Below are 27,019 nucleotides of genomic sequence, written 5' to 3'. Positions count from 1 at the left end.
CCAGTAAGGAAGAGGGTCAGGTCATGTCTATAAAGACTTTGAAAAATCTGTCTTTATGTATTGTATGACCCGATCTGAGTGCTTAAGCTTGGTCATGTTTTGGTCTTCTGTACCTCCTGTACCAGTGGCGGCCAGTGACTTCTTTTTCGAGGGCGCATGAATGCAAAGCTCATCAAAACATGTAGTTAGCCCATCATGTGTGTGGCCCATCATGTCAAAATATGTGTTTGGCGTATCATGAAAACGTATGTGCATCACGCTTCATGTCAAAATAAGTGCTGCTGCAGACGCTTCAAAGGGGTTTATGATTAAAGGGAGCTTGCGTTTGCTAGATACTTGCCTAATCTCGTGTGTAATGGAAGTTTAGTGTTAAGTTAGTGTCTTGCGTGTATTTTGTGAATGTGAGCTTCTCTTTTATCATAAACCCTTTCGACATTTGTGCAGCAGGCACGTATTTTAACATGACGCATGATACACACTGGTTCACATGACACTCGAACACATATTTTCAACCACACACATGACACGCTGAACACTTATTTTGCATTCCTGCCCCTCCGAAAAGAAAGCAAGTGGCTGCCACTGTCAAAACTTTGATAAAATGAGACCTTTTGGAGATGCAGCAGTTCTGGGAAATTGGTGCAGTTGAGGATGATTTAAAAAATCACTTATTTTTATGTGGAGTTGTTGACTAGTGTAAAACGAAACAATTAATCATCAGATGGTCATGCACTTTAAGTTTCAACTTGTTGCATCCAGCTGCATCACCTTCTGGTTTAGAAACTGAATTGTCACAGTGAAGACCATTAAGGGGATCGAACACCGTATGAAAAGTGCCGCGTTGTGTCGCGTGTAGGACAACTCGCAGGTATCGCACACCGGACGTGCACATTAAATAGCACAAGCTTAGTCAGCCAGAGTCTACTTCAAGATGCAAGATATAGGTTAGCAGCCTATGTTAATTGTGGGACAAATATGATGTTATTTAATGTTAAACTGTGTTAGTGTTGCTTGGGCGCGACAGAGATATGAGCAGCGTCCAGAGTCACAGCGGACAGCCGCCGTCCACTGCCGCCGGTGTGCTTCTCGTCCAGTGTTCAACCCCCTTTAGGGTCTCTCACAGATCATTTTCATGGCACACTGTGGGGTCAAGCTCAATGGTGTTGACCCCACACTCCCCTTACATATAAACTTTTCAAGCTTAATGAGGACATGGAATTGGCAAATTATACATGGAATATAAAATATGATCAGAATATGGACTTGCCTATAAATTAAGCATACATGTTTATTGTTTTGCTATTGTAGTTGTCCAAAGAATCACATAGTGTAATGTCTTACCACGTCACTCTTTGTGGTGTAAACTCTGTCTGCCAGGCTCTCGATGGCGATCCACTTGACGGGCATTTTAGAGATTCGTCCCTGCCTGTAGTAATCTCCATTATAGATCTTCTTAGAAAGGCCAAAGTCAGCCACACACACATTCATGTTCTCGTTTAACCTGGTTGAGGATGAGATATCAAAAGCTAAGCAATGTGTCAGTTCACATTAGACAAGCTCAGCTGATCAAGACATCTATCAGTTCATTCAGGATCGATCACTAAATAAGCTGAAGACGTTTATTAACCCACTGGAGTATTTTGGATTCGTTTACGGATAATGTTTGTGCTTTATGAAGCTACAACATTTTAGATTCCCTATAATAAGACCACATGATGGTAGTTTCATCTAAAATGATTTGCGTTCAGCGAAAGAATGGAAATCATATACTGGGATCTATATTTAAATATACTGTTTAAATATGTGTACTCACATGCAGTTTCGAGCTGCCAGGTCTCTATGAATGAAGTTTTTGCCGCTCAGGTACTCCATACCTCTGGCGATGTCTGTCATGAACTTCACCAGCATCTGAGAGGGCAGAAACTACACAAGGACGATACAAAAATAGTATATGTTAAAAAATGTAAGATGTGGCAAGTTACAGTCTAACATTTGTCTGTGACTGTTTTGTCCTTGTTTTTCCTCTTGTGACAGGTAGGTGGCGTCAGAGACTAATCCCCACATTTTGCACTGTAATAAACGTTGTAGAGCAGTGGTCAAAACATTTTTTTTTTTTTTTTGCTGTACAGCATGTTCCTGTGGTAGTGTACTGTGCTTTCTGAAAGGAACTTCATTTATGATTACTATGGAGTTTCGCTGTAACAATGAGGATGTGCATCTTTCTTATAAACAAATAACTGCTCATGAATAAAATCTCAAGAGAGCTGCTAACATGAAGAAATCTTCAGAAAAAAATGACCCTGGGGTCATTCACTGTACTATAATGTTGTTGAGAAAGAGGCTTTGATAACAGAATACAGAGTAGTCTTTACAGTTACAAAATCTGCAGACAGGACAGACAGAAATGAAAGGTAAGTAGCCTAAGGAATAACCGATGACAGGTCGTTGAATTATTCGAAAATAGTGCAAACCCAAGGTGGTAATGTGGCACGATGCAAAGCGTTACACCGCGGGTGTGCATTATTTTCAAAAATTCAAAGGACCGGAGTTAATTATTCCGGTTATACTATGGTTACATACATTGCTAAGACATTGTTCTGGTTATTTTAAGACATTTGACAGCGTAGGTGTGTGTTTATTTGAAAAATAATGCATACCCATGGAACCTCTCTCAACCAATCAGAATAAAGCATTCAACAGCCCAAGGTATAATAACTGATAATGTTTAGTGAAACCACAGTTTGAAACATCAGCTTTTGTAGTGATGAGAAGAAAGTGGACCTGGCAACCCTTGTTTACTGATTTCAATCTCAGCATTTTCAACATTTTGTCTGACTGTCTTCCTCCTGTTGTGTTTTAAAGGACTCACCACAGGCGAGTCACCGAGTCGAGAGTAAAGCAGGTAACTGTGAAGGTCTCCATGCTTCATGTAGGGAAGAATAACAACAGGAGATGGGTAGCCTTCACTCTCAACTGTCTGTAAACACACACCTACAACACAAATACACACGTCAGAGCAGTCAAAAATCTACCATAAAGTTTCTACTGAATCTATTTTCAACACCAAAACCTTTAAAAAAACAACGCAAGACACACATTTTAATAAAAACTCTTTTTTCCTTGTGTTTTATGCTGTTCTCTACTCTTTATCACTGTTCATATTTTACTATTTTGAGAACTAATCATTTGTATATCTCTTTGGATAAAAATATCTTATTAAAAATATATTTTAGCAAACAGTATTCCCACTTATATAAATATAAATAAAACATATATGTTACTTTAACTTAAAAAGTTAATTTCAACTTGATTTTATAAGTTATGTCAACTTATCACAAGGCAAAACTTAAAATAGTGGGCTCTCTTACACCCAGCGCAATGCAACGCAATGCGCGACGCAAGTGTCTTTTGCTAGTTTCCACCCTGCGCAATTATCATTTTCACGTTTAGCGCCACGTTGTTTAGCAAATGCATTTGCGCCCACTTTTGCGCCCACTTTTGCGCCCATGGGCGTTCTGGTCTGAAAACATGTGTTCAGGCGCATTGTTGGCACGTTGCTATTTTGAGGCAACTAAAATAGACTACGCCATTGACCAACAAAAACCTGCTCTAAAGTCTAAAGTCAATGGCGCAATATGTTTTTTGTTATTTAAAGAGCGCATTAGTAATAAGCGCCTAAACGGGATGACGACGCGGGTTTAATTATCACATACATAATGCGCAGCAGCACAAAAACACTTTTAAATATGAAAGATTAAAGGATTGAATGTAAAAGATTATTATTGAGTCTCTTGGGCATAAATGAGGACTAATTATAAGACGTTAAAAGGCACAAAGAGCTGCTTCACCTGCAGCCTGGTAAGTAAATAAATGTTTTGCTTAAAACAAATGCATCTGTTTTTAAAAGTTTTTTTTTAATGCTACCCCAATGATTTTTTTGTATATGATGACTCTGTACCTGTGGATATGGTGAGATGAGAAACATTTTTAAATAATGCTTAAAAAAAACTCAAGAGTTTTAATGTCTATATTTCAACTTTTAATGAAAAAAGAACATTTTAATATTACATTTAAAATAACATAATATTGGGCAGTTACATAGCCATACTCTTAAAAATAAAGCCTTTTTAAAAAAATTTTTTAATGGAAACAATGTTCTCCATGACGTCAGGTTCAGGGTCGGTAACATCCCAATAATAATTTTTTATTATTGTTTTATTTTCCATAAATCTTATGTATATTTTATTTATATTCCATGTCCCATGACTGAAATCCAGCTAAGTTTTCCTAGCATTTTTATTTTTTGGTTCTTACCCAGAAGCCTCATGACGTTGTGATGGTCAAACTCTTTCATACACGCTGCCTCTCTTAGAAAGTCCTCCATTTCAGTGCGAGTACAGATAGCAACTGATTCAGACACACAGAGAGAATGAAATTAAGATGATGAAAATAATCCCATTTTTTTGTATGGTAATGCTGTGTGACTTACTTTTCATGGTCTTTACAGCCACTTTGAGCACTGAATCCTCCTGAGTGAGTGAACCCTCCATAACAGAGCCAAACTCACCTTCACACAAATATACACAAATAAACACATTAACATATGATTGACAGGAGAATGGAGATGGACAGTACAGTAGATTCCCACGGCAGTGTTTATAACTCTCACCTTCGCCCAATGTTTTTCCCAGTGTTAGTTTATGTCTGTCCACCATCACATCCTGTAGCTTTTGTTTGAGCTCATCGCTTATCCCAAGAGAGTTTACTGAGAAGAGAGCAAGCAGTCTTTAGCATCAGTTTTCAATGCCTCCATGAAAGCCTTTTCATTATAGAAATGTGAAAAATTATTCTTATATATAACTCATGACATACAGTCAATCTTATGATAAAATGTCAAGGTCATAGTTTCGCAGTAATGCATACAGACAAATACTTTAAAAATAAATGAATATTACAATTTTTAAACGCATTACTCAGTCTATCTGTCTGTCTGAACAAAAGTAAATGAAAAAAGTGTTTAGGAAAACATCTAAAAGATATCTAATTACTTGTTCAGTATTTTATACAGCAATGAGATTGTTCTCCATTGCAGTCAAAAGGATATGGAAATGTTTACTAGACATGTCAAAATATGCATAATATTATAATACTAGTGACGTATATTATTTTTGGGGTGGTGGGGGTGTAACTGAACATGTTCATGCCAGGTTTTGTGAGATGTATCTCTGCATTGAAATATGATTATAAAGTTAGACACGTCACACTACAAACAGCTGGTCTGGATCAGAGTTGAAGATGACATCTATCAGCGCTGAATAAAAGTGAACTTTACACAATATTAATGTTTCCAAAACACTCCAAATGTTTTCTGCACCCACGCAGGAATTGAGAAAAAGAGAATGGAAAAAGAAGGGAACTCTTTGGAATTTCTCCAGATTATGACCTAAACCCTCCACCCCTCTTACAACATCTCAAAACACACATGTATGTCATCGATTACTATGTGAAACACAAGAGTTTCTGCCTTAACAGATGATACCAAAGCCTTTCAACTAATGATAACAGTCAGATATGCATACGATTTCTAGTCAATATTTAGAAATACTTTGAGATTAGGATAGGATATGTCACGTTAACTTGAGACCAACACTTACATCCTTTCATCATCATTCTCAATAAACACTAAGATCACAAGGTGATGAAATAAATTGAACTCTTTTAAAGTTGTAGGAAAGTCTAGGTCTCCAGGTTCTGTATGACCCAAGTCCTTACTTTATACTTTCATACTTTCTTTGCCATTTAATTATCTAGCAACTAAAAAGCGATGATGATGATTCCTACAAGCATCTCAAAGGGAAATGCGTTTGATGCTCACAAAATGTCATTACCACCTACAGAACTTTTATTATTCATCTATGCCTAGCCCTTGTGCATTGTTCAAGTTTACTACCCTTTTGTGTTGTTCGTGGATGAAAATATCCACTAAATGAAACGTCTGTAAAAATATATCAGATTAATATTTTATTCAAATATATTTGGATAAATCTGTTAATCAACATCAGTACTATCATGTACAAGCCAGAAATTAAGCTCTGTTTTTGCAAAGGCCCACTAAAGGATTAATGGTGCCACGTGGTGACCAACAGTAAAAATGACAAATTTTACCTCTTTGTAAAAGGAAAATTCACCAACAATCAAGAATGCATGATCCGTGGCATGGCTTTGCGATAAAAAAAATGTCGTTATAATGGAAGTCAATGGGTCAAAAACAGCCATGAACAGTAAATGAGGGAGAACAAAATTAAAATCTGATGCTGCACAAAAAATGCATCAAAGCCAATGTTTTTACTCATCTTTGACATGCCCACGACTGTGAAAAGGGTTAACAAAATCCAGCCCACAATCACTTTTTAAATTGAATATCTGTCATTTTGTGTTTTCTCCCCTAAATCGGTGACATCACTTTAAACTTGGCAATTAAAGAGTTAAAAATTTCAGTACTGAGCTTGATAAAAGGGGTCATAGCATGAAAATTTGACTTTTTTCATGTTAACGTGAAATAATCGGGTCCACAGTGCTTCTATCAGCCTAGAAAATGTGAAGAAGAACAACCCAGCAGCTTAGTTTTGGTAAACCATTCTCTGCAAGCATGTAAACAATTGAGCACAATTGAGTTTCAATTGCAACAAACCACCATCATTGCGATCAGTGTTTGCATTTCATCAGCTGTTTTGTATTTTTAAGGACACACCCAAAAACAGCACATTTTTGCTCAGGCCTACAAAGTAGCAATTTTAACATGTTATAATAAATTATCTGAGGAGTATTTTTAGCTAGAACTTTACATATGCACACCAAATACTTATTTTACATTTTAAAAATATCTCATAATATGACCCCTATACATTACTACAGCCGTTTAGTGTTTTCATTCACGATCAACACGAACAGGTACTAAATTTGCCAAAGGTGTATTGTTGAGTTTTTTATGTGTCAAGATTTATCACCAAAAATCTTTCCATTTGCTGAGACACAGAGAAAGTTGTGGCCAAATTAAAACCCATAGTGGATGAAAATGTCCCCAACAATACAGTTTCTCATTCTATGGCACCTTTAATTAAAAACTCATTTCTCCCTTTCTTCTTTTTATAAACATTTTATATGTATTCTTATCTCTTTCTAATTTTGCTGTTTCTGCATGTTGAGACACATCATTAGTTTCATAATGTCCCTGTCAGACCTGTGTGATGTGATGCCACACACAATTCCCTCAGTCAAGCAACAGAAAAAAACATCAAACATTTTGTCATAAGAGATCTTTTGTAAACTTTTGCATTAAATGTAATGTAAAGCAGTGTGCTTGTAAAGAACTGTGTTAGGCAAGTTGTATGCAAGTGGTATAGGCTAGCTTAGGTTTTAGTGGTTGAACAAATTACTAATTCAATATGCAGATATGTGATGTAGTGACCTAATAGATTAACTAAGTGTGAAGAGAGGAAACTCTGGAATATAGGGGAACATGATTGGGTTAATAATTGTCTGACTACAAGTGAATAAGTTATGAGTAAAACCTTACTTTAGAATGGAAAACTTATTCAGACTTAGGTAGACGTAATATAAAGTTAATTGGACACTATTATATTATTGACCAATGTACAAATGACAACTAAAAAGCTTGAGAAACACAGTGGTGCCTTGCAAACGGTGTAAAAATTGCATTGATTGGTTTCTGGCCAGGTGTCACTGATCTGGTTACAGCTACATGTCAGGCATGAAAATCCCTCACCTTTCGGCGAAATTCGCCGTTTTGAATCCAAAAAAGGTGACCCACGTGAATCATGTAGATTCGGTGAGAAAAAATTTTTTGGGGGGGAGGGGGGGTATGCGCGCGTTGTTTGAAGACGCGCCCTTCGCCGTCATCCAAACATGTATCACAGACATTAGATTTGTTTGAGTTCATGCTGCGCTGCAAAAACCGACAGGCAGGCAGGTGACATCAAAGTATCACGAGAGTGAATCGAGAAGCCATTAGAAAGTCTGCTTTCGAACGGCTCTCGCGCTACTGTGATGTCATCCGCATTTCTGTGTTCTACGTCATACAAGCTTGTTGAAGCTGCGTAGAGCGACTGCCTTCGGCACGTAAAGTCAACACAAAACGCTGTAAAACTATCATTGTAGAATTCTAATGCGTCAATCAATTAAAACAACACATCTACACAGACTGACACTGCAAAGTGACCTAAAAGATTTTTGTTGGAATGGATTGGAACGAATTATGGACGTACTCCTCGCTTGTAAGACACATTGGTCTACTAGTCTAGACTACGGCTGTAAGTACTTAAATGTAAATATGGTGAAACTGCTAAATATTGCATGAAATGCTGTAATAAGAACATACTGTTACTAATACAGTTCATAAGAAAGTTTACCGTTTACAGTAACATTTAAGCGATTTTAGACTATTTGAGCGACAAAGATGCTAAAGTGAACTGTTTTCAGTGCGCATACGCGCACAAACTCAAAAATCACGCAAACGCATATTTTTTTGGGCTTGACAGGAGATATACGCACAAACTTTATTGTAATACCACAGTCTCTGCAAGTATTCTCATAAAAACAGTCGTTTATTATAAGTGAGAAGTTGATCATGTGTCAGTGTATAGATCGCTTCTCCGTTGTTAAAGGGACAGTTCGTCTCATAAGAAATGCATATGTTTGAGTCATAATGTTAATCAAACTAAGTTACAAAAGACAAAAGGAAAATCACTTTTATAGCTTTAAAAAGATTAATTATATTTAATTTATAGTATGAAAACAGTGTTATGTTAATTTGATACTGTTTTTCTACCTAATCAATACTGTTAGATCTTACCTTATTTGTAACTTTGTTCTTTTTTATATGCTTGTAATGTCTTGATTTGTTCTTATTTTATTTTCCCACATCACTTTTTTGCTTATCTGAAACTTATTCAACCCATGACTCAAAAACCATAATGTAATTCTTTTAACCAGTACTATATTGTAAAATTAAGTCATTTTAAATTAGATGTAGGCCTTCAGGTCCACCCTATTGCAAAACCAACTTAATATTGTATGGCCTTGTGACTGATGGTCAGATTATGGCAAAATAAAATTATTGCAGATGTAAAATAGTAAGGGAATTCTACTTGTTACAGCTTTCCACATTTATCAACCCATTTAATTAAATATGGTTTCTGTTATTAGTCAAATGTTTACATTTTAAATCTAAATTGTCCGTCAGAATTAAATAATTGAAATAATGGTCATGTATGTTATGGTGGGAATTTTGTTTCTGCGCACGTGGAGGGATGTTGAGTTCCTTCCTTCTTTTTTGTCCTTGGCCATTCACATGCCTGAAGAATAAATAAGTTAAGTTACAGCATGTTCCCTAATGAGCCCATAATATTTATTCTGGGGGGGTCCTCCCACCTCACGGCCCCATCAGAGGCCACATCGCCCCTCGAGCGCCCTTCTCACCTTTTTCACCCCTGACCCGTTTTCATGCCTGACATGTACAAACAAGTAAAATGTCTCACTGAACTGTTGGCCTTGTTTGGTTCTGGAAAAAGTGAACTCACGTGTAGCTTCAGTTGTGCGTCGGCTGTATGTGCGTCGAGCTCGATACCGAACAACCAGTTCACCGCTCTCCATCATGGGCTCAAATGCCTCACTGTACAACACACAATAATATAAACAATTACATACACATCTTCTTTACGTTGTTTTAAAATGTTTTGCTTTTCTTAATTTCTGCTGCACCTCTTAAATGTTTTTATCTATGGTTTCACTAGAAATAAAACATGGTTACCAGAAAATTAACCATGGTTTTGCTACAGTAACCATAGTTTACCCATGGGTTTTCTACACTGTTATAAAAACGAAGCATGAAGTTAAAACAGCTAATAAATACACCAAACATGGTTACTACACTTTTACTACTAAAACTATGTTAAAATGTTTGTAAGGTACACATTGTTATCTCTTGACCAGAAACAAAATACTCTTTAGAATGTGAAAATGTATTAGTGTCTGTGTCCCCGTAAACTGGAAGTCGTGATTCTTCTGTATTGTGACACATTATTGAGTGAACCGTAATATCACACAATAGGACAATAGCGGGCGTGGCTTGTGTTTTCCACTGTAAATTGATTGGATACAGAAAAGTAGGGGTTAAATTCACGAGTGGAACTCATATGTGACCAGTCACGGAAAGTGGGGACACAAGTCGGATCTTGGGCATTTTGAGTTATTCACATATTCAGAAGTGCAGTTTCTACGCTTTCCAACGATGTGTAACACATGGAAATCTGGAGAAGTTGTGGCCATTTAAATGTAACACATTCAAGAAACCGAAAGCCGAGAAAATAGAGACGGAAAGTTACACTTTTCCCTGCCGGGAGAGACAATAGGGCTCATTTACATCTCATTTAGCTAAGCCATACCCCCTGTAAAGCCGTTTTGAGATACAGATGTTCTAGCATCATATGTAGTATTTTGTGACAGAAGTTCGGATGACAACATGCAAAAATAAACAGAACTTCCAGTCAAATCCAGTTTGTTTCAGATGTGTGAATCATCCAATGACCATTTTTGTCCACAAATGCGTATAATCCGTGAAATATAGATATACAGTCTATTGTTTACATCAGATTTCGCATGAACGTCTGGTAATAGAATATAATATGCAATCTGAGGACTATTTGCATCATAACATGTAAGGGTATATGAGATTATACAGATGACGTCAAAGTACCGCGAGAGCGAGTCGAAATTAAACTACTCCGTAAGATTTCTTGAAGAGCTCTCGCGGTACTTTGACGTCATCCGACTGCCGCCCGGCACAAAGTCGAACAAGCCACTTACGCGGCTGACGTATGACGCGGCTGACTATTATCTGTTGTGCCCCAGCTTTTTTTTGTGCGCCCGAGCTTCGTTTACAGTCTGGGGAGACGCACACTGTAAGTTTGAAAAAAAAAACTTAGCAAACATGTCTGAGGAACAGGTCAACCACGTCACTACAGTCACGTGACTTCACGAGCAGAACCGAAAGAGAAGACAATGCTGAATAAATTCGTAAATCTTGCTATTTTTGGACCAAAATGTATTTTCGATGCTACAACACAATCTTACTGACCCACTGATGTCACATGGACTACTTTGATGATGTTTTTATTAACTTTCTGGACATGGAAACCATACATAGATTTTTAATGGAGGAGACGCAAAGCTCTCGGACTAAATCTAACTTTAAACATCTTAAACTGTGTTCCGAAGATGAACGGAGGTCTTCCGAGTTTAGAACGACATAAGGGTAAGTCATTAATGACAGTATTTTCATTTTTGGGCCAACTATCCCTAAAAAGTAGCCATGCTGTTCCCTTTGGGGGCTGGGGCAAAAACACCTGCTTATCCAGTATGTAAAAACACACAGACAATGACGCCCCTGCTGCATGCTAGAATCTCTGGAAAAACAAGCCGATTTCAACCGCAAAATGTACGCTTTTAAATATACAAAAACTGCTATCTCAAACATGGAGAGGCTTCTTCGTCATCTCAACTAACAGATTCTGCAAAAAAAACGAAAATCACAAATTGTGAAAAAAAAAACTTTGTTTCTCATTATCTCAAAAGTTATACTGCCAACTTGTGTCACTGGTTTCCGTGACGGGTCACATATCAGACTGACAGTTGGAAGGGGGCGGGGTTAACAGATGCTCCACCTAAGCCATCAAGCTGATGTCATCAGAGAAGGATCGCCACAAGAGGGATTTAGATTTTTTGAAGTTTGAAGTTTATGAGGGCACAATTTAAAAAAAATAATGACCCACATGGATAAATTGTTTATAATGAACACAATATTCCATAAAAAAAGATTTGTAATTTTTATTTCATGGGGACTTTAAAAGATGATGGTATGAAAACCAGCAAAAGTGTTTGTGCCTATTAAATGAAAAAATATTTTGTGGCATAGCCTCATCACTACTTACCCAAAACGTGTCTCCTTCCGCCTTAGCCTCGTTACATATACAGCCAGAAGCACTGCTAAAGCAATGGCGACGGCAATGGCCATTACCACATACCACCAGTGCCAGGAGAAAGCTGCAGGACTTGAGACACCTTACAAATTTAAAGAGAAATAAAGGGAGAAAACGTCTCGGTTAGGTCTGTAACCTCAGTTTCCTGAGATAGGGAACATGACGCAGTGTTGAGTTACCTCAAAAGGGAACTAGATAAACAACAGATTTTAAAGAGGATAGGGAATTCATCTTAAATGTCCAAGTTATACATTTTTCATAAAGACTATTTCTAGATCCATTACATTTTTATTAAACGATAAATAAAATTATTTTATTAGTAGGGAATTTGGTTTGAAAAGTGACCTGGGTGTGGTGCTCATGAGATTTCATTCAGTTCACTGGTCATTGGTTGGAATAACTCATGAAAATGACCTCAGTGCAAGATGTCCATGTTTACAACAGGGTGTGTTTCTCCGGTTAATGCCCTAAACTATCACTCTGTCTCTCTCTCACTCTTTTTCTCTCCCACTTGCCTCCCACTCAGCAAACTCCTCACACTGCTTTCTATCCTGGTTCTGTTTTTCCTTCCTCTTTTCTGAGAAATGCAACAGCAAACATAATAAACCGACATTTCGGAAAGACCAAATAAATAAGGGAAGAATGGAGAAAAGAAAAAGTTTCCACATCTTGTGAATCAGGTTAACTATATTTGTGGGAACAAAATGAGACCCAAAATGACTGTAAAACCTTAAACCACCTAAATTATGATAGCACCCAACAAGAAAAACAGCTTAATAAAGAAACCGCATAATTAAATCTAAAATATAAAAATGTTTGGTAAGGGTTAAGATATCAAAGGTTTTTGTAACTGACTCACCTCTGGAGTGAAGTGGCATTTCTGAAAACACAAACAGAAAAGATTAAGTGGACATTTATGATGCTTGAGTGTTTTAGAGTGTTTTTATGATCTGTAATGTTTGGTGTTTTTCTGTTCTCTCACCTGCAGGGATGAGTGTGATGGTTTGAAGGGGCGTCCAGGGTCCCTGCCCCGCACCGGTGTATGCACATAATCTGAAGGAAACGTTTGATAGAGGGGCCGAGAGATTGACAAACACTTCATTCTCCAGACCCGTGTCTACCATGACCTGCAAGCATATGCAGTCTAGTCAGACATAAACAGCAACATGTAATGAAAAGTCATTCAGAAGGTCACATTTCTAAGTTAAATAACAAAGTGTTTGGATTACGAAAAGTGAGTGGGATATTTTAAAAAGGAGGTGGTTGAATTGTACACAATAAAACCAGTTACACCTATTAAGAAACTTGACTGAGACCTTTTTTATGTCATGTTGACTTCAGACTGTTTCATTTTAAATCCTGTGAATATAATGTCATTCAAGGAAACATATACAGTACTTCTGCCCTTACAAAACACTACGGCAGTACTGTGGTCTGATGGTGGACAAATAATATTTACACTGTACTCCAAATATACAGTATATTACACACTCTACATGATAATAGTGATACATGTTCAATGCAAAAACTGTAGTACGTTATCGTGAGGACTAAGGCCACGTTTCAATGCACTTACATTTTAAAACACATTACTTTTGCCACATTTACGCCTTTCATCCACACTACTCTAGCGTGGCAGCGCATCATTTTTAAGTTAAAAGTGATTTTATTCAGGTACATAAAGGTTTGCAACTAAGGATTTTCCCAAAATAGGAACGTAGTGTCACCAACTATTATAAACGCTACATTGGATATATCGATATATCGCTTTATTGTTGTTTTTAACATGGATCCTAATGGAGGTTTTATATTTAGGTTCAAGTATTGTTTTGTTTGAATATTGTTGTAGACATGTAAAACAGACAGTTATTTTGAACGTCATATATATAGGGCATTGTAATGGATTGAAGGCCAATATGACGATAGAAATGGAGTGGGTCAGACATAAATGTCTACCACTTAATACGTTTTTTTTTTTTTTTTTGCTTCCTTAAAACGTATTTCGTTTCATATAAATTGCTTCTTAATTTTAAACAATGTTTTGTTGATAAGTTTTGTGAATATAAAAAATAAGAACAATAAAAGCAACATGTGCATCTTATCTTATTAACAAATTCAAATTATTGCAATATGTTACCGCAGACTTGAGAAAATGCTAAAACATGCAGTATTATTGTTTGCAAAATCATATTATCGAGTACATCACTTGCTTTTCAAAAACCTGCCTCCAGTGGCCAAAAATTAAATTTGCATGCACATTCTTTTGTGTATGACATTTAGCAGAGGACATGCACAGCCTGGGCACTGGACTTTTATTATAGACGGTCATGCTTTATGTCATTTCTGTGTCATGAGCGGAGGACACGTGTAAGGAAAGACACACCACACACAAGCTTAGAAAACAGTGACAGGTAAAGGGACATTATTTGATAAGATATGTAGTAAGTATTTAACTTATTTAGTAGTTTTGGTGTTTTTCTGACAAATACAGACAGTTTGTAAGAATATTTTCAAATGGACTATAGACCGTTTCATCGGACGCACGTGCAGTGACACGATACGCGTCTGGTCCAAACTTTACTTCCAGTTTAAGGTTTTTTTAATGGTCTGACTTGTTGCTAAACTTAACTCTTGAACAAATACCTTGTCGAAAATAACAAAAGTTTTGGTTTCCTATGTAATCTCCGTGTTGTTTATTTTGCTTGTTTAAAGTACTTTGTTGTTATTTATTCTTAGCAGAGTTTACCGGAAGTTACGTGAGGACCACGGACGCCGCTTGTTTATGTTGTTACTGCTGAAACCGTCTATAAGATCCCCAATTGAACTCTGATCAATAAACTATTATAACCATAATAGCGTGAAATCGGCTGAATAGATATTCGCTACATTAAAGCAATAATCAATTATGTTGGCTAAAGCTCTACATCACATCTTATGTTTGATGGAAGTTTGCATTTGCTGACTTGCATTGCTATGCTATTTTACCTTAAAGTACGCTACTGTTTATTTCTGTTTACTTGAAAGCTTCCGTATTAAATCATAAAGACCTTTCTGTTTGGTTAATAACACCAACATTAGCCTTAATCATATTAATATGTTGTAGGAGAGAGCTACTGTACAACAATATAAGACTTTCACATACACATTTTTGAAGGATCCAAAACATTGTCTGTTACATTATAGGTAACATCATAGGTATTAACCAGATATAATTTTTTTGCCAATATTGCACACCCTAGGCTGCATACATGCGCTAAAGGTAAGCTATTATTAGAGTAATACCTTTTTACACTTTTATGCGCATGCAGTGTGCATGAATGGTCATTTGATGGCCAGATGAGATCTACTATAACACAACCATGGCAAACTCTGTTAACCTGCTGACCACAACAGTCGACTCAGCTAAAAAAGTTCAATGAACGTTCCAGAAAGAAGATGAGCAATGCTGACTAGGCCAATATCAGGAAATCAAAGCTGAATCACAGAGACTTATGTTGGTGTATGTGTTAACCTGTTCCATATTAGGTGCGTTGTACTCCATCACGTATCCCTGCAGTTGGCCATTAATCTTTCCAGGAGGTTGGGACCAACTCAGTCGAACCTCTGTCCCATTCAACACAGCTGTCACGTTCTCTGGGGCCGAGTCTGGAACTACAACATGAGAAATAAACTATTAATAAACATCCCACCAACCAACACCTAGCCGATCAACAACAATGCTCTTATTGTAGCACATAAAACAAGATGTACAAACTACACTACAAAACATTTAATAAATTAACTTTGTGTTTATTTTTCCATCTCATTTGTCTGCTTTCTTTCTTTGTTTTGAAACATAACAACATTCATATGCAACATAACAATTGCTTTAAATTCACAATGTAAGAATTTACAATATGCCCATGACTGACATCAGTTAAACATTTAAAATCAAACAGCCAAAAATAACTTCCTTACTTGGTATTTTTGTCTTGTTTTCAGTACAAATATCATAAATTCTTAAATCAAGATGAATTTTCTTGATGAGCAAAATGACTTAAGAAAATAAGTATATTTTTAAGGCAAGAAATAAACAATTTAAGTGAATTTGTGCATAAAACCATAAAAAAATCTGCCAATGGGGTGAGAAAAAACTTTTTTCTTAAACACCTAATTCAAGAAATATTCAAGGAAACATTGCTTAGCCCATTGGGAAATATTTTTGTTTGTTTTAAGCGCAAAATTCAATTAAATTAGATGTTTTGTAGACTTATTTTCCCTATGTCATTTTGCTTATCAAGAAAATGCATCTTGATTTAAGAATTGTTAAATATTTTGACCGAAAACAAGACAAAATTACTAAGTAAGAATGTCATTTTTTGCAGTGCAACTGTCACGTCTTAAAAACCCTTTTCTCTTGTATTCTTTCACAGTATGCAGTTACACTATTCAACGTGGCTACATAATCCTTAGTCTAAGATAACTAAGCCAAGCTGATCTTCTGGAAAATCAGCATATTAGTTATAACCGTCCCAAATATCATTCCTGTGGTGCCAAGATACTAACAACAAGCATTGCTGGAATGACTCAGACTACCCCACCCTTGAAGTAAAGACAGTCTTTTAAATCTCAAAGCAAATTTTGTTGGCAGGCTACTACACCTCGAAATAAGATTAAAAGATGTTGTGAAAGATTTTTGTTGATTAACAACACAGTTTTTGGTCTTGGTAGTGTTACAGTTTAGGTTAAGAGCATTGTAATTATTTCTTGATGTGTCATGCAAATATGCCACAAGAGCTCAGATTTTGACCACTGAGTTTGTTTGCTTTCCAAATTCAGAAAAGACCGGATTTAAAATAGATACACAATCATACTTACCAACAGAAAAACACGAGGAACGAAATTTCAATAGGCAGTGTTTCAACAGCAGATTAAGGATATTAATCTCGAGAAAAAAGCTCATCTCATCTTTTTAAAGATTTCAATTTATTTACTAAACTACTGTGGTATCCGTTTTGAGATAGTATGAAATATACTATGCAAGTTTGGGAATTGCCTTAATTAGGAGTAGACACATAAAGTCCAGACACTTTGACAGCTTTAGTGTGGGTGTATACGCATCCCAGCTGTGAAAATGAAATACGAAAAAAATGTGCACAATGTGTCTCTAATAAAGAAATGCAGAAGGTGGCATACATTTACACATTTATTTATGATACTTTGAAAAAACCACGTCAACAGCAACTCATTGGTAGAAGTGATGTTTTGTTCTTTAACTCTTTCCCTGCCAGCATTTTTAAAAAAGGTGCCAGCAAGCACCAACATTTTTATGATTTTCACAAAAATGTAATGCCTTCCAGAAATTTTCTTCTTTAAATATATAAACATAAAATATATCACATAAAAGAACAGACCCTCTGCTTTTTAACAAAAAAGTCATCCTATCTTCATTGGTTTTCTCTTATCACCTTTCAAATATGGGTAGGTTTTTTCAAAAAGCTGAAATAATTGCATTTTTGTAAAGTACTTTTGTTAGAGATCAGATTCAGAGTGATCATAAAAACATACAACGAGTTGAGTAAGAGTGCCACCTAGTGGATAATAGTGGAAATATGGATTGCCATAAAAACTCGTCATTGGCAGGTAGGCTTGGGTATCGATTGGAACCGGGACTAGCTTTGCGATTTTCCCAGAATCGTTCAAAAGTGTCAATTTCGATTTCTAGTTTCGATTCACAGTCTGCCGACCGAATAAACAAACAGCTGAACACCAACGAAGAAGCATCTACCAGAAGTGTTGGCATAACCTAGCGAGTCGAACATGGATAGCGTGCGTCGGCGGTCCAAAGTGCAACTTCACTTGTCTAAACAGACACGAAATCTCGGCAAAATGCAACATTTGCGGCAAGATTGTTTCGTGCATAGGAGGGTGCACGTCGAACATGATGACACGCTGCGCCGACCGTCCTCCGCTGTCTCTTCCTCTGGCTCCAACCCCCGGCCTGGCACCACAGTGACTGCACTGCAGTCCACAACTGGTGTGTAAAACAATACATATACAATAAATAATATGTCTTGCACAACGTTGAGGCAGCTAACAATTTAGCCAACATATTTTTTCATAGACAATTTACGAACTGAGATTGCGAACGTTAGCCAGGCTGGTGACTCCACAACTCACGATGTGCTGAACGAACGTGTTTTCTCCACAGCAGGAGATACTATCTGTCTAAAACGCTCACGCATACTGCTGGAGAAGGCAGATATGATAATTTTTCTAAACAATAACTGTTTCTGATTTAAATACAGTATTTGTATACTGTATCTGGTACTAATCTGGACAAGGTTTGTTTCTTATTGTTTCTATTCTACACCAGGTTAGCCCATCAGTGGGAGCACGGTAACATACCTGCAGCATTATACACTCATGTGCTAATGTGAATAAAGCTCTCTTGAGGAAAGTGTACACCTGTGAAAATATATTCATAATTTATAATATTTATATTCAAGTTCATAGATTTGATATTTAGATTGTAGTTGAAAACAGCCCTGTGAGAAATTCATAGTAAAGTTCACAAAAAGTAAAAGGACCATTGGTTAGCTAGCTCGTTTAAAATATCATACTTTTTTGACCCTGCCTCTTAAAAGAATCAGAATCGAGAATTGTTATGAACCGGAATTGAAACAAGGAATTGAAAATGGAACCGGAATCCTTCAAATTCAAACGATACCCAACCTTATTGGCAGGGAAGCGTTTTCTCTTAACTCTTTCGCCGCCATTGAGGAGATATCTTGTCAATCCAACACATCCTCACCCCATTTTGTCAATATTTGACGACACTTGACCATTCGTCATATGTTGACGTGAAGGGTATACCTTTCGCGTCATTTTTTGACGAACTGGGGACTTCAATACTATTACGTCCGTTGCATTCTCTTTCCTATTTTATTACCATTTGCGCGTCGGTTTAGGGTTAGATTACGCAAAATTAAACAGTGTACGCGAAATTAAACAGTGTACGCGAAATTAAACAGTTGTCACCTGGCGTTGGGGTTAGAAACAGTTGTCACCTGGCGTTGGGGTTAGAGTTAGGTTTGGGTAGGGATGTCATTATGTAAATCTAACCCTAAACCGACGCGCAAATGGTAATAAAATAGGAAAGAGAATGCAACGGACGTAATAGTATTGAAGTCCCCAGTTCGTCAAAAAATGACGCGAAAGGTATACCCTTCACGTCAACATATGACGAATGGTCAAGTGTCGTCAAATATTGACGAAATGGGGTGAGGATGGGTTGGTCAATCAAGAGAAAACGCTTCCCTGCCAATGACGAGTATTTCTGGCTTTCCGCATTACCGCTATTATCCACCAGGTGGTGCCCTTCCGCAACTTTTTAAACCCGGAAGTATTGCCCTATGGCAAGCGGCTGCATGTCCGTGTCTGTTTTAAAGATCGCTCTGAATGGGATCTCTATGAAAAGTCCGTCACAAAAATGGAATTATCTCTGCTTTTTGCTCAAAATGTGGTGTTTTTGCAGAAACCTACCCATAATCAAAAGCTGATTACAAAAGAACTACTGAAGGTAAGATGAAACGTTTTTTTGTTTGATAGCAGGGGGGCCTGTTCTTTCATTTGGTATATTGTATGTTTAAATATTTAAAAGAAGATCATTTTCTGGAAGGCATTAAACTTTTGTGAAAATCATGAAAAACGCTGGCGCTGGCTGGCAACTTTTTTTAAAAATGCTGGCGGCGAAAAAGTTAATTGAGGAGATAACTCATCACAAGATAACATGTCAATGGCGGGGAAAGAGTTAAATACTTTTGGTTAGCAGGATTACTGAATGATCATCTATCAGTAAAGTAATCCAAATGACTTTAGTGAGTTAATAAATGAGGACTTCAAATGCAAAACCATCTAAGTGTGTGTGGCATGTTTTCTTGTAAATTAGCATATTTTCAGGCTCTTATACCACGGGCCAGAGTCGTATAATTAACAGAGTTACGAAACGCTTTGATCTCGCCGCCGCGCGGTCACGTGATTCATGTAACGTTCTACAGTTCCAAACCAAGCAGGGCTGTCAATCTGTTTGCATAGGTTTTCAGCTATTTTAGGTAAATATTAGCTTGTAATGTGAATTGATCACTATACTTACTTTGTTTATAACGGTTTTTTTTTACTAGGGAGTGATGGAAATACAGTAAATCAGTTAATAAAGATAAACAGTTAATTGTGACCCAAATATAACTGTGTTTATCTATACCAACTACAGCAACACAGTTTATCTTTTATTTTTGTAGCAAAATATGGCTATATAAATGGGTATCAATCTGCTAAAAACATAATTCCTACACTTTTACTATATTAAAATCACAAAAAAGATCGCCAACGCGGTTATTTGTAACAGTGAAGCATAACAGAAACACACTAAATTCATATTTTAAATTCACATTAAATGTTAATATAATCATACATGATTTTCGAGGATACATCACATTACTTACCAAACACAATGAAACACATAGCAGCATTGTGAAGCAGTGTGACTTTCTTATAAGGCATTTAGCTTGTCGCTGTTGCCCCCTAGTGTTACTCGTAATATATAAAAAAGATAAGTATAAAGTAGATGGCCACCAGTAATAAAATATTAAACCATTAAATCTATATTATTCACACATTATACACAACTCATTAAAATATAAATTTTTTAGTTATTATTAACGATAATCATTACCTACAGCAGAGTTCATAAAATATCACTGTTGACTATATTAATGAAATGTCCGAAAATGTAAAGAGAAGCGGTAATTTCATCGATTTACCAGCAGGTGCCATTGAAATGAATGGGCTTCAGTGCTGCGTTTGGAACTATGCTTCACTACCGGTCACTACATGAAACGCTGTTACTTCCGCATTCCATTCTTACAACGGACGTCTATGTGAGTGTCGTAACTCTATTATTATACGACTCTGACACGGGCTATTTAAATACTCGATTCTGATTGGGTGGAAGGTGTGCAGTAAAACCATATAATGCACAGGTAGTTCCAGTCAGTTTGATTACAGTTAGAAATGAATCCGCTACTATAAACATTGGTAACCATAGTCACACAGTTACACTTGCAAACAGAGTGAGAGACACATATGAAAAAGTTTATTTAGGTAGGCAAATAGAAATGTGGAGTTTAACATTAATTAGTTTAATGATGAGTAAAACAATTCCCTATCAAAATCTCCAACTTTTAGATTTTTTTTGTTTTCATTTAATTTAATGCATTTCAATAAATGTAATGTGTCTTCATGTAGTAAACGAGGTTAGAGACGCCCGTTTTATTTCACACTATACACAATTCATTTAAATAATTGACATGATTGTCAATTATGATGTCAGTGTAACTCGCTCACGCATCTCTCTCTCTCTCTCTCTCTCTCTCTCTCTCTCTCGTCCTTCACTTTCAGTTCTCTGTTTCTCTCTTTTAATATTAAATTAAAATAAATGTGATAATTCATTCAAATAAAAGCAATCCGATGGCTCTTCCTGTTTTAAAGCGGACAGAGTGCTAGAACTAACGAGCCTTACCTTAAGAAAATAACCGTCATTTTTACCAGTCTGTTACAAAATTACACTGTAAACAGGAGCTATAACCTGTTTTAAACTTGGCAAAGTTAAAAACGCTTCGCGTCGGGTGGTTGTTCGCCTCTACGTCATGCATTAATATCCGTTAATGTATGGCTAGCCATGGATTATCCCTTACTTATGTTTAGGTTTAGTAATTTTACTTTAACGGCAATGAAAAGGTCATTAGTAGGTAATTGAAATGCCTTATTTTCACAATAATCACTTTAGACATTTCATTTGTATTTAACAAATATGATTGTCTTTCGCTGCAAAACCCTCTAAGTGAATGCAAAAACCTAAAAGAAATACACTCCTTTAGATAAGACATAGTAAACAGTTGCAAAATCTCTAAAGATGCAACTAGCATTGCAAATGGGCAGAATGTAAAACTGAAGCACACATCAGGGGGCACAGCCAGTGGCTGCCACATCCGGGTTGTATTCAGGTCCAAGTACTCACAAGAGACCCAAGTGTGAATGTGAGATATAGTGTGAGCGCTGTTTGGTATAGCGAGATATTTACATATTAATACTATATTAAGTAGAGCCTTGTGTATGCCCAACACCAGAGAAGCGCTGCTACTCTTTTCCTTTCTATGTACTGAACTAGTTTTTCTACTGTCGTCTCTGTTTCCAATCGAGAGCAGAAGCAATAACAAAACACTAACAACGACCAGATGAAAAGTTTAAAAAACAGCTGTGTTTCCAGATGTTTTCGAAAGGCAGAAGTTAAATAAAATGTCTTTGGTTTTTCAATGTACGTGATATAAGTTTTATTTCATTGTCTTAATGCGCACAGTCTCTCGTTCCTGTGTTGCAGACGTTGAGGAACATTCACAGGACGCAGGATGATGTTATCAGGAAGTATTTCACGTCTGATTGTTTCCACATGTGTCTCCGACTCTTGTTTAAATACCATTCTGCCAGAAACTCTTTTCCCTCCTCTGTCGTTTCTCTTGCTTTCTTTTTTTGTTTTTCTTCGTTCTTTCACACCAATTTGCCTTGCTGGAAATCATTTCTTAAGACTTCTATCAGATTTTACTTTATTTGAGTAATGTCTACCTATTAGTTAGTCACTGTTCTGCAATGTTTATGAAGTTTAATATATTATAATATATTAGGACCGCTTCCAAATCATACTAAAAATTTTAACAGGGTTGCTTGCAGATGTCTGACTAACAATGTGAGTTTAAGAGTTCATAGTGTGTGCGCGCGATTATGATTTTATACGTGCACAATACAGAAAAGTATTCTCAGAGTATACACAGCCTGAAAACATACATGCTGACACATTCAATATACCTAAACATTGTGGTCGTTTTCAACCTGGCATGAAGTATTCAACCTAGTGGAGAGAAAAACAACCTACCAAAAATAAACCTCAGTCAGCAGTTTAACTATTGAATGTGTGAAGTGATTTGTTTAATATGTGCTTCTTTACGAGCCTGAACCTAAGTCTTAAAGCAATTAGTCACAAAGTGTTGTTTACTGTTTGTGGTTCCAGGCCGTGTGAAACCTGCTTTTAAAAAGGTCTGCTTTTAGCATATGAAAAAAGAAGCGGGCCGTATAAAATGGTAAGGTGGATGGTCTGCCATAATACAGTAAACAAGAAGCACTGCTGGAAAATAACTAACTAAAAGTAATGCTACTAACATGACAAAGGCCTATTTCAGTAGCGTGAAGATATTCAAAAATATTCTGGTAACATGCAACACTGTAAAAAGTGAAAAGTTGAATCAACTTAAAAAAATACTTCAATTGGTAACACCTCAAAAGTTTTCCAACTTAAAAATGTCACTTTAGTTTTACTTTAGTTGAATGAACTTACGTTTTGTAGGTGTTAACAATTGAAGTAATTTTTTAAGTTGAACCAACTTTTCACTTTTTACAGTGTTGCATGTTACCAGAATATTTTTAAAAATCTTCACGCTACTGAAATAGCTTGTGGCAAAAAAACAAAAAACATATCGCATATGCAGTTTTACAACCAAGAGACCTATAGCAATCCTTATTAAAATTAACCATAGTTTTACTAAAAAAAAAAAAAAAAAACATGGTTACTGTAGTAAAACCATGGTTTTGCTAACAGTAATATACACCATGGTTACTACACTTTTACCACAAAAAAAAACATTTACCACAAAAAAATGAACCTCTCTTTCATATCTTTATTTGAAAAGTTGGGATCTTTACTGAAAAGTCCCTTCGTGATGTGACCAGCCTTATCCCACGGGAATTCATACATATTGTACAAATTGGGTAATTCATATAAATCTGTACAAAGTGAATCGTACAAAAACGTGCAAATGTCTTAAAAAAACATCATAAAACCGTAACCCCCAACCCCAATGGCACAGAGGCGAAAGCAATATAAAACATACTTATGTATTTAGTATGGCTGTCAAAAGATCAATCGCGATTAATCGCTACAAAATAAAAGTTTGTTTTCGCATAATATACGTTTGTACACTGTGTGCAAATGCATGTATGTATTTAAGAAACATTTACATCTAAATATATTTTTATTTAGATCTTGATATAGTTTATATTATACATGAATAAAAATATATATACATAGCATTTTTCTGTAACGTGTTTGTGTAACACACAAAAACTTTTATTTTGTATGTGATTAATCATGATTTATATTTTGACAGCCCTTGGTGGAAATCTGTTTAATGCCATAAACCTGAACATTCACTGAATTGATTCATTGTTTTTTGTATCAAATAAATACAGCTTTGATTTGCAGATACAATGTGATCCAAATATTGTTTTGTTATGAACTATAAAGTGAGTAACTATTAAAAATTGTGTCATTTTTAGATGAAGAACAGATTCTTGCCTGTCATGCAGGAGTTTCCCCAACACTGCATGAGTGTGATTATGATAATGTAAGATCGGCGAACAGGTTTGTTCAAAGAGAAAGTGCAATTTTTATTGAGATCAGCAGTTAGCTTTGGTATATTCTCTAATTTCTCTCCTCCCTTGGGTAACGTTGACTCTGGGAAACTAGCAGAGAGCATGTTTTTCTTCTTTTTTTTCCACAAACCCCCCCTCCTCTATTTTCCTAGTCGATTCCTGCTCCATTCACTTTTCCCACACTGTGTGCCCTGTGTCTGTATTTCATCTTTCTTTTTTGGCAAGGACAAATCAAAGGTCATCCGAGGTTGGGCAGAGGAGACGGGGGCGTCTCAAAAGTGGGACGTGCACAACGCGTTTGGGAACGCAGGAAATGCATTCTTGAACAGACTTTTTAGGATTACCGCATGGACGCATACACACTGAAGAAAATATTTTTGCTCAGAGGCTTCTCTTTCATAGCTCAACTTAATGTAGCTGTCAGCTATGTTTTGTTGAATGTCAACTTTGTCTCAAATGTTTTTTATATTTTTAAGATAATTGTTTAACATACAGAAAATTTATTTTAAATATAGTGGATATCATAGCGAAGAATATAATTACAAATATTTTGGTTCAGAAACTCAGTAAAGTCTGATCAAACTCTGATATCACAAAGGTCAAGAGCACCTAAACTGACACCAAGACTAAACAAAGATAATTTAGACCGAGACAAGACCAAGACCATAAAAAAATTATGAAATAATTGTGGATCAATCCCCCATTCATCTCTTAACGGCACAACAGTAACAAAAGAAATCAAATAAAAAAGAAATAAGTCAGTGATTGCAATGACCCGTCTTAAGTACTACAACACTAGTTGTATCACTATAGCTATAATATTCTTATGATCTTACATTTAAAAAAGTGTTTTCATCTCTATATTTTAATTTAAAACTGTTTTTAATGCAAACACGGGTGGAGCGTGTGTAAGGCTGCGGACTAAGTGATAAAGATTTGAATCATTGTAAACTTTTTCCACGCATATCACTATCTGAAAGGCAGCTGTTTCTGCTGCTTTTACATGAAAATACTGCTCCGAACTTCTCAAAAGAGTTTCCCTGTCCCAAAATCCAAACAGCGTCCGTTTCTCAAACAGAAGGCTGCATCCTCCGGAGGTCGCAGATGCAGGCTGCATACTGTACGTCACCAAGTCTTTGTTTATTTTCAGTTAACTGAGCATTGCATTCGCAAGTCATAAGCATTTTAAAACAATTTACGATTAATTATAAGAGTAAACTTTATAATTTATAATATTCTTAAATAAGACATGACTTTATGACATATGCCGTCACAAAATGCGAAAAAAGTTGTTTTATATTATTACATAGACAAAGGCTATACAATTAATAAATTACATTGTTTTTAAATCTAATTGTGATTACGTTAATTAAAAATGTATTCATATTAAATCTTATAAAATTCATATTTTTATGACACATATTATGTACATGCTTAAAAAAACACGGGGGAATGGGCGTAGGTTAATATTAGCCTTGCAAGCAGCTAACATTTTAAGCATTTACAAACATGGACCTACACACATATTTCAAGACCAAGACGTCATGTTTAACGGATCAGAACAACAACGTGTCAAATTCAAGTTTGCAGTCGACATAGCAACAACATTAAAATTTGAAGACATTATTAACACATGATGATATGAGGGTCAAACGCAGGATTTTGTTTCATTAGGTAAAGCGGTGTTCTATTTATTATTATTGGCTGCTACACACTATGCCTGCTTTATTTTAAAAGTAACATTACTTTCTGAATGTATAGCTTTTTTAAATAAATGTATGGGGAATGTGTATGCTTGGAGATGTAGGTTGTTGCGGCAGGTGGCACCTTGGAGGATTTGGGAAAAAATTTGGTTTTGCATTTTAAGTTTGGTTTTGTAGGGACAGACCGCGTGTTTACGTTTTAAATGTGAGAGCACTCGTGAATTGTTTTTAAAGTGCAGCACAAAATGCGAGGATGCCTGAAAAACCTGCAAAGCATTCCCCACCTCCGGCCTTTCTACCTTGTACACTGTTCTGCGTTTAAAGTGTGGCCCTACAAAAGGCGACCGCCATTCATGTCAATCTAGCTTGTGTTTATAAAAAAACTATTAATTTTAATGCAAAGTGGAATAAAAAAAACTGTGTGAATCTCCTTTAGTCTTACCCTGGAGTTGATTCACCCTCCCCCTATAAAGCAAATCTATAAATGGTAAAAGCATAAGCAGTTTACTTTATATAAAAATGAAATGCCTAACCATTATATACACTACCACTAAAAATGTTAGGGTCACTTACTCCATCTTTTACAATTTAAGCAAACACCTTCAGATTAAAGGTCATGAGAAGTGACCATAAACAGTTAAGTGAACGGTAGGACATTGAATGAATCAAATACTTTACACAAGTTAACAGGTACCTAAATATTATGAAACTCAAAGTTTAGACTTCTGATTATCATATTCT

At 36.2% G+C, this 27,019-nt stretch overlaps 1 protein-coding gene across 1 annotated transcript in view; it reads right to left on the bottom strand.

Annotated features, from left to right (window-relative positions):
* Positions 1-27,019, bottom strand: part of axl (AXL receptor tyrosine kinase) — a 56,307-nt gene that overhangs the window by 4,384 nt on the left and 24,904 nt on the right. Inside the window, exons 8-18 of the mRNA XM_065281772.2 lie at positions 15,568-15,707; positions 13,039-13,183; positions 12,916-12,936; positions 12,009-12,138; positions 9,600-9,691; positions 4,670-4,765; positions 4,490-4,567; positions 4,315-4,407; positions 2,870-2,991; positions 1,814-1,923; positions 1,342-1,501 (exon numbers count right to left, since the gene is read on the bottom strand). Coding sequence (XP_065137844.1) covers positions 1,342-1,501; positions 1,814-1,923; positions 2,870-2,991; positions 4,315-4,407; positions 4,490-4,567; positions 4,670-4,765; positions 9,600-9,691; positions 12,009-12,138; positions 12,916-12,936; positions 13,039-13,183; positions 15,568-15,707 — 1,187 coding nt within the window. The remainder of the gene's footprint in view (positions 1-1,341; positions 1,502-1,813; positions 1,924-2,869; positions 2,992-4,314; positions 4,408-4,489; positions 4,568-4,669; positions 4,766-9,599; positions 9,692-12,008; positions 12,139-12,915; positions 12,937-13,038; positions 13,184-15,567; positions 15,708-27,019) is intronic.

The sequence above is a fragment of the Paramisgurnus dabryanus genome, chromosome 8, assembly GCF_030506205.2.
Source record: "Paramisgurnus dabryanus chromosome 8, PD_genome_1.1, whole genome shotgun sequence".
Lineage (NCBI taxonomy): Eukaryota > Metazoa > Chordata > Actinopteri > Cypriniformes > Cobitidae > Paramisgurnus > Paramisgurnus dabryanus.
The sequence above is the reverse complement of the archived record's forward strand: the minus strand, read 5'-3'. Positions and strand labels throughout refer to the sequence as shown.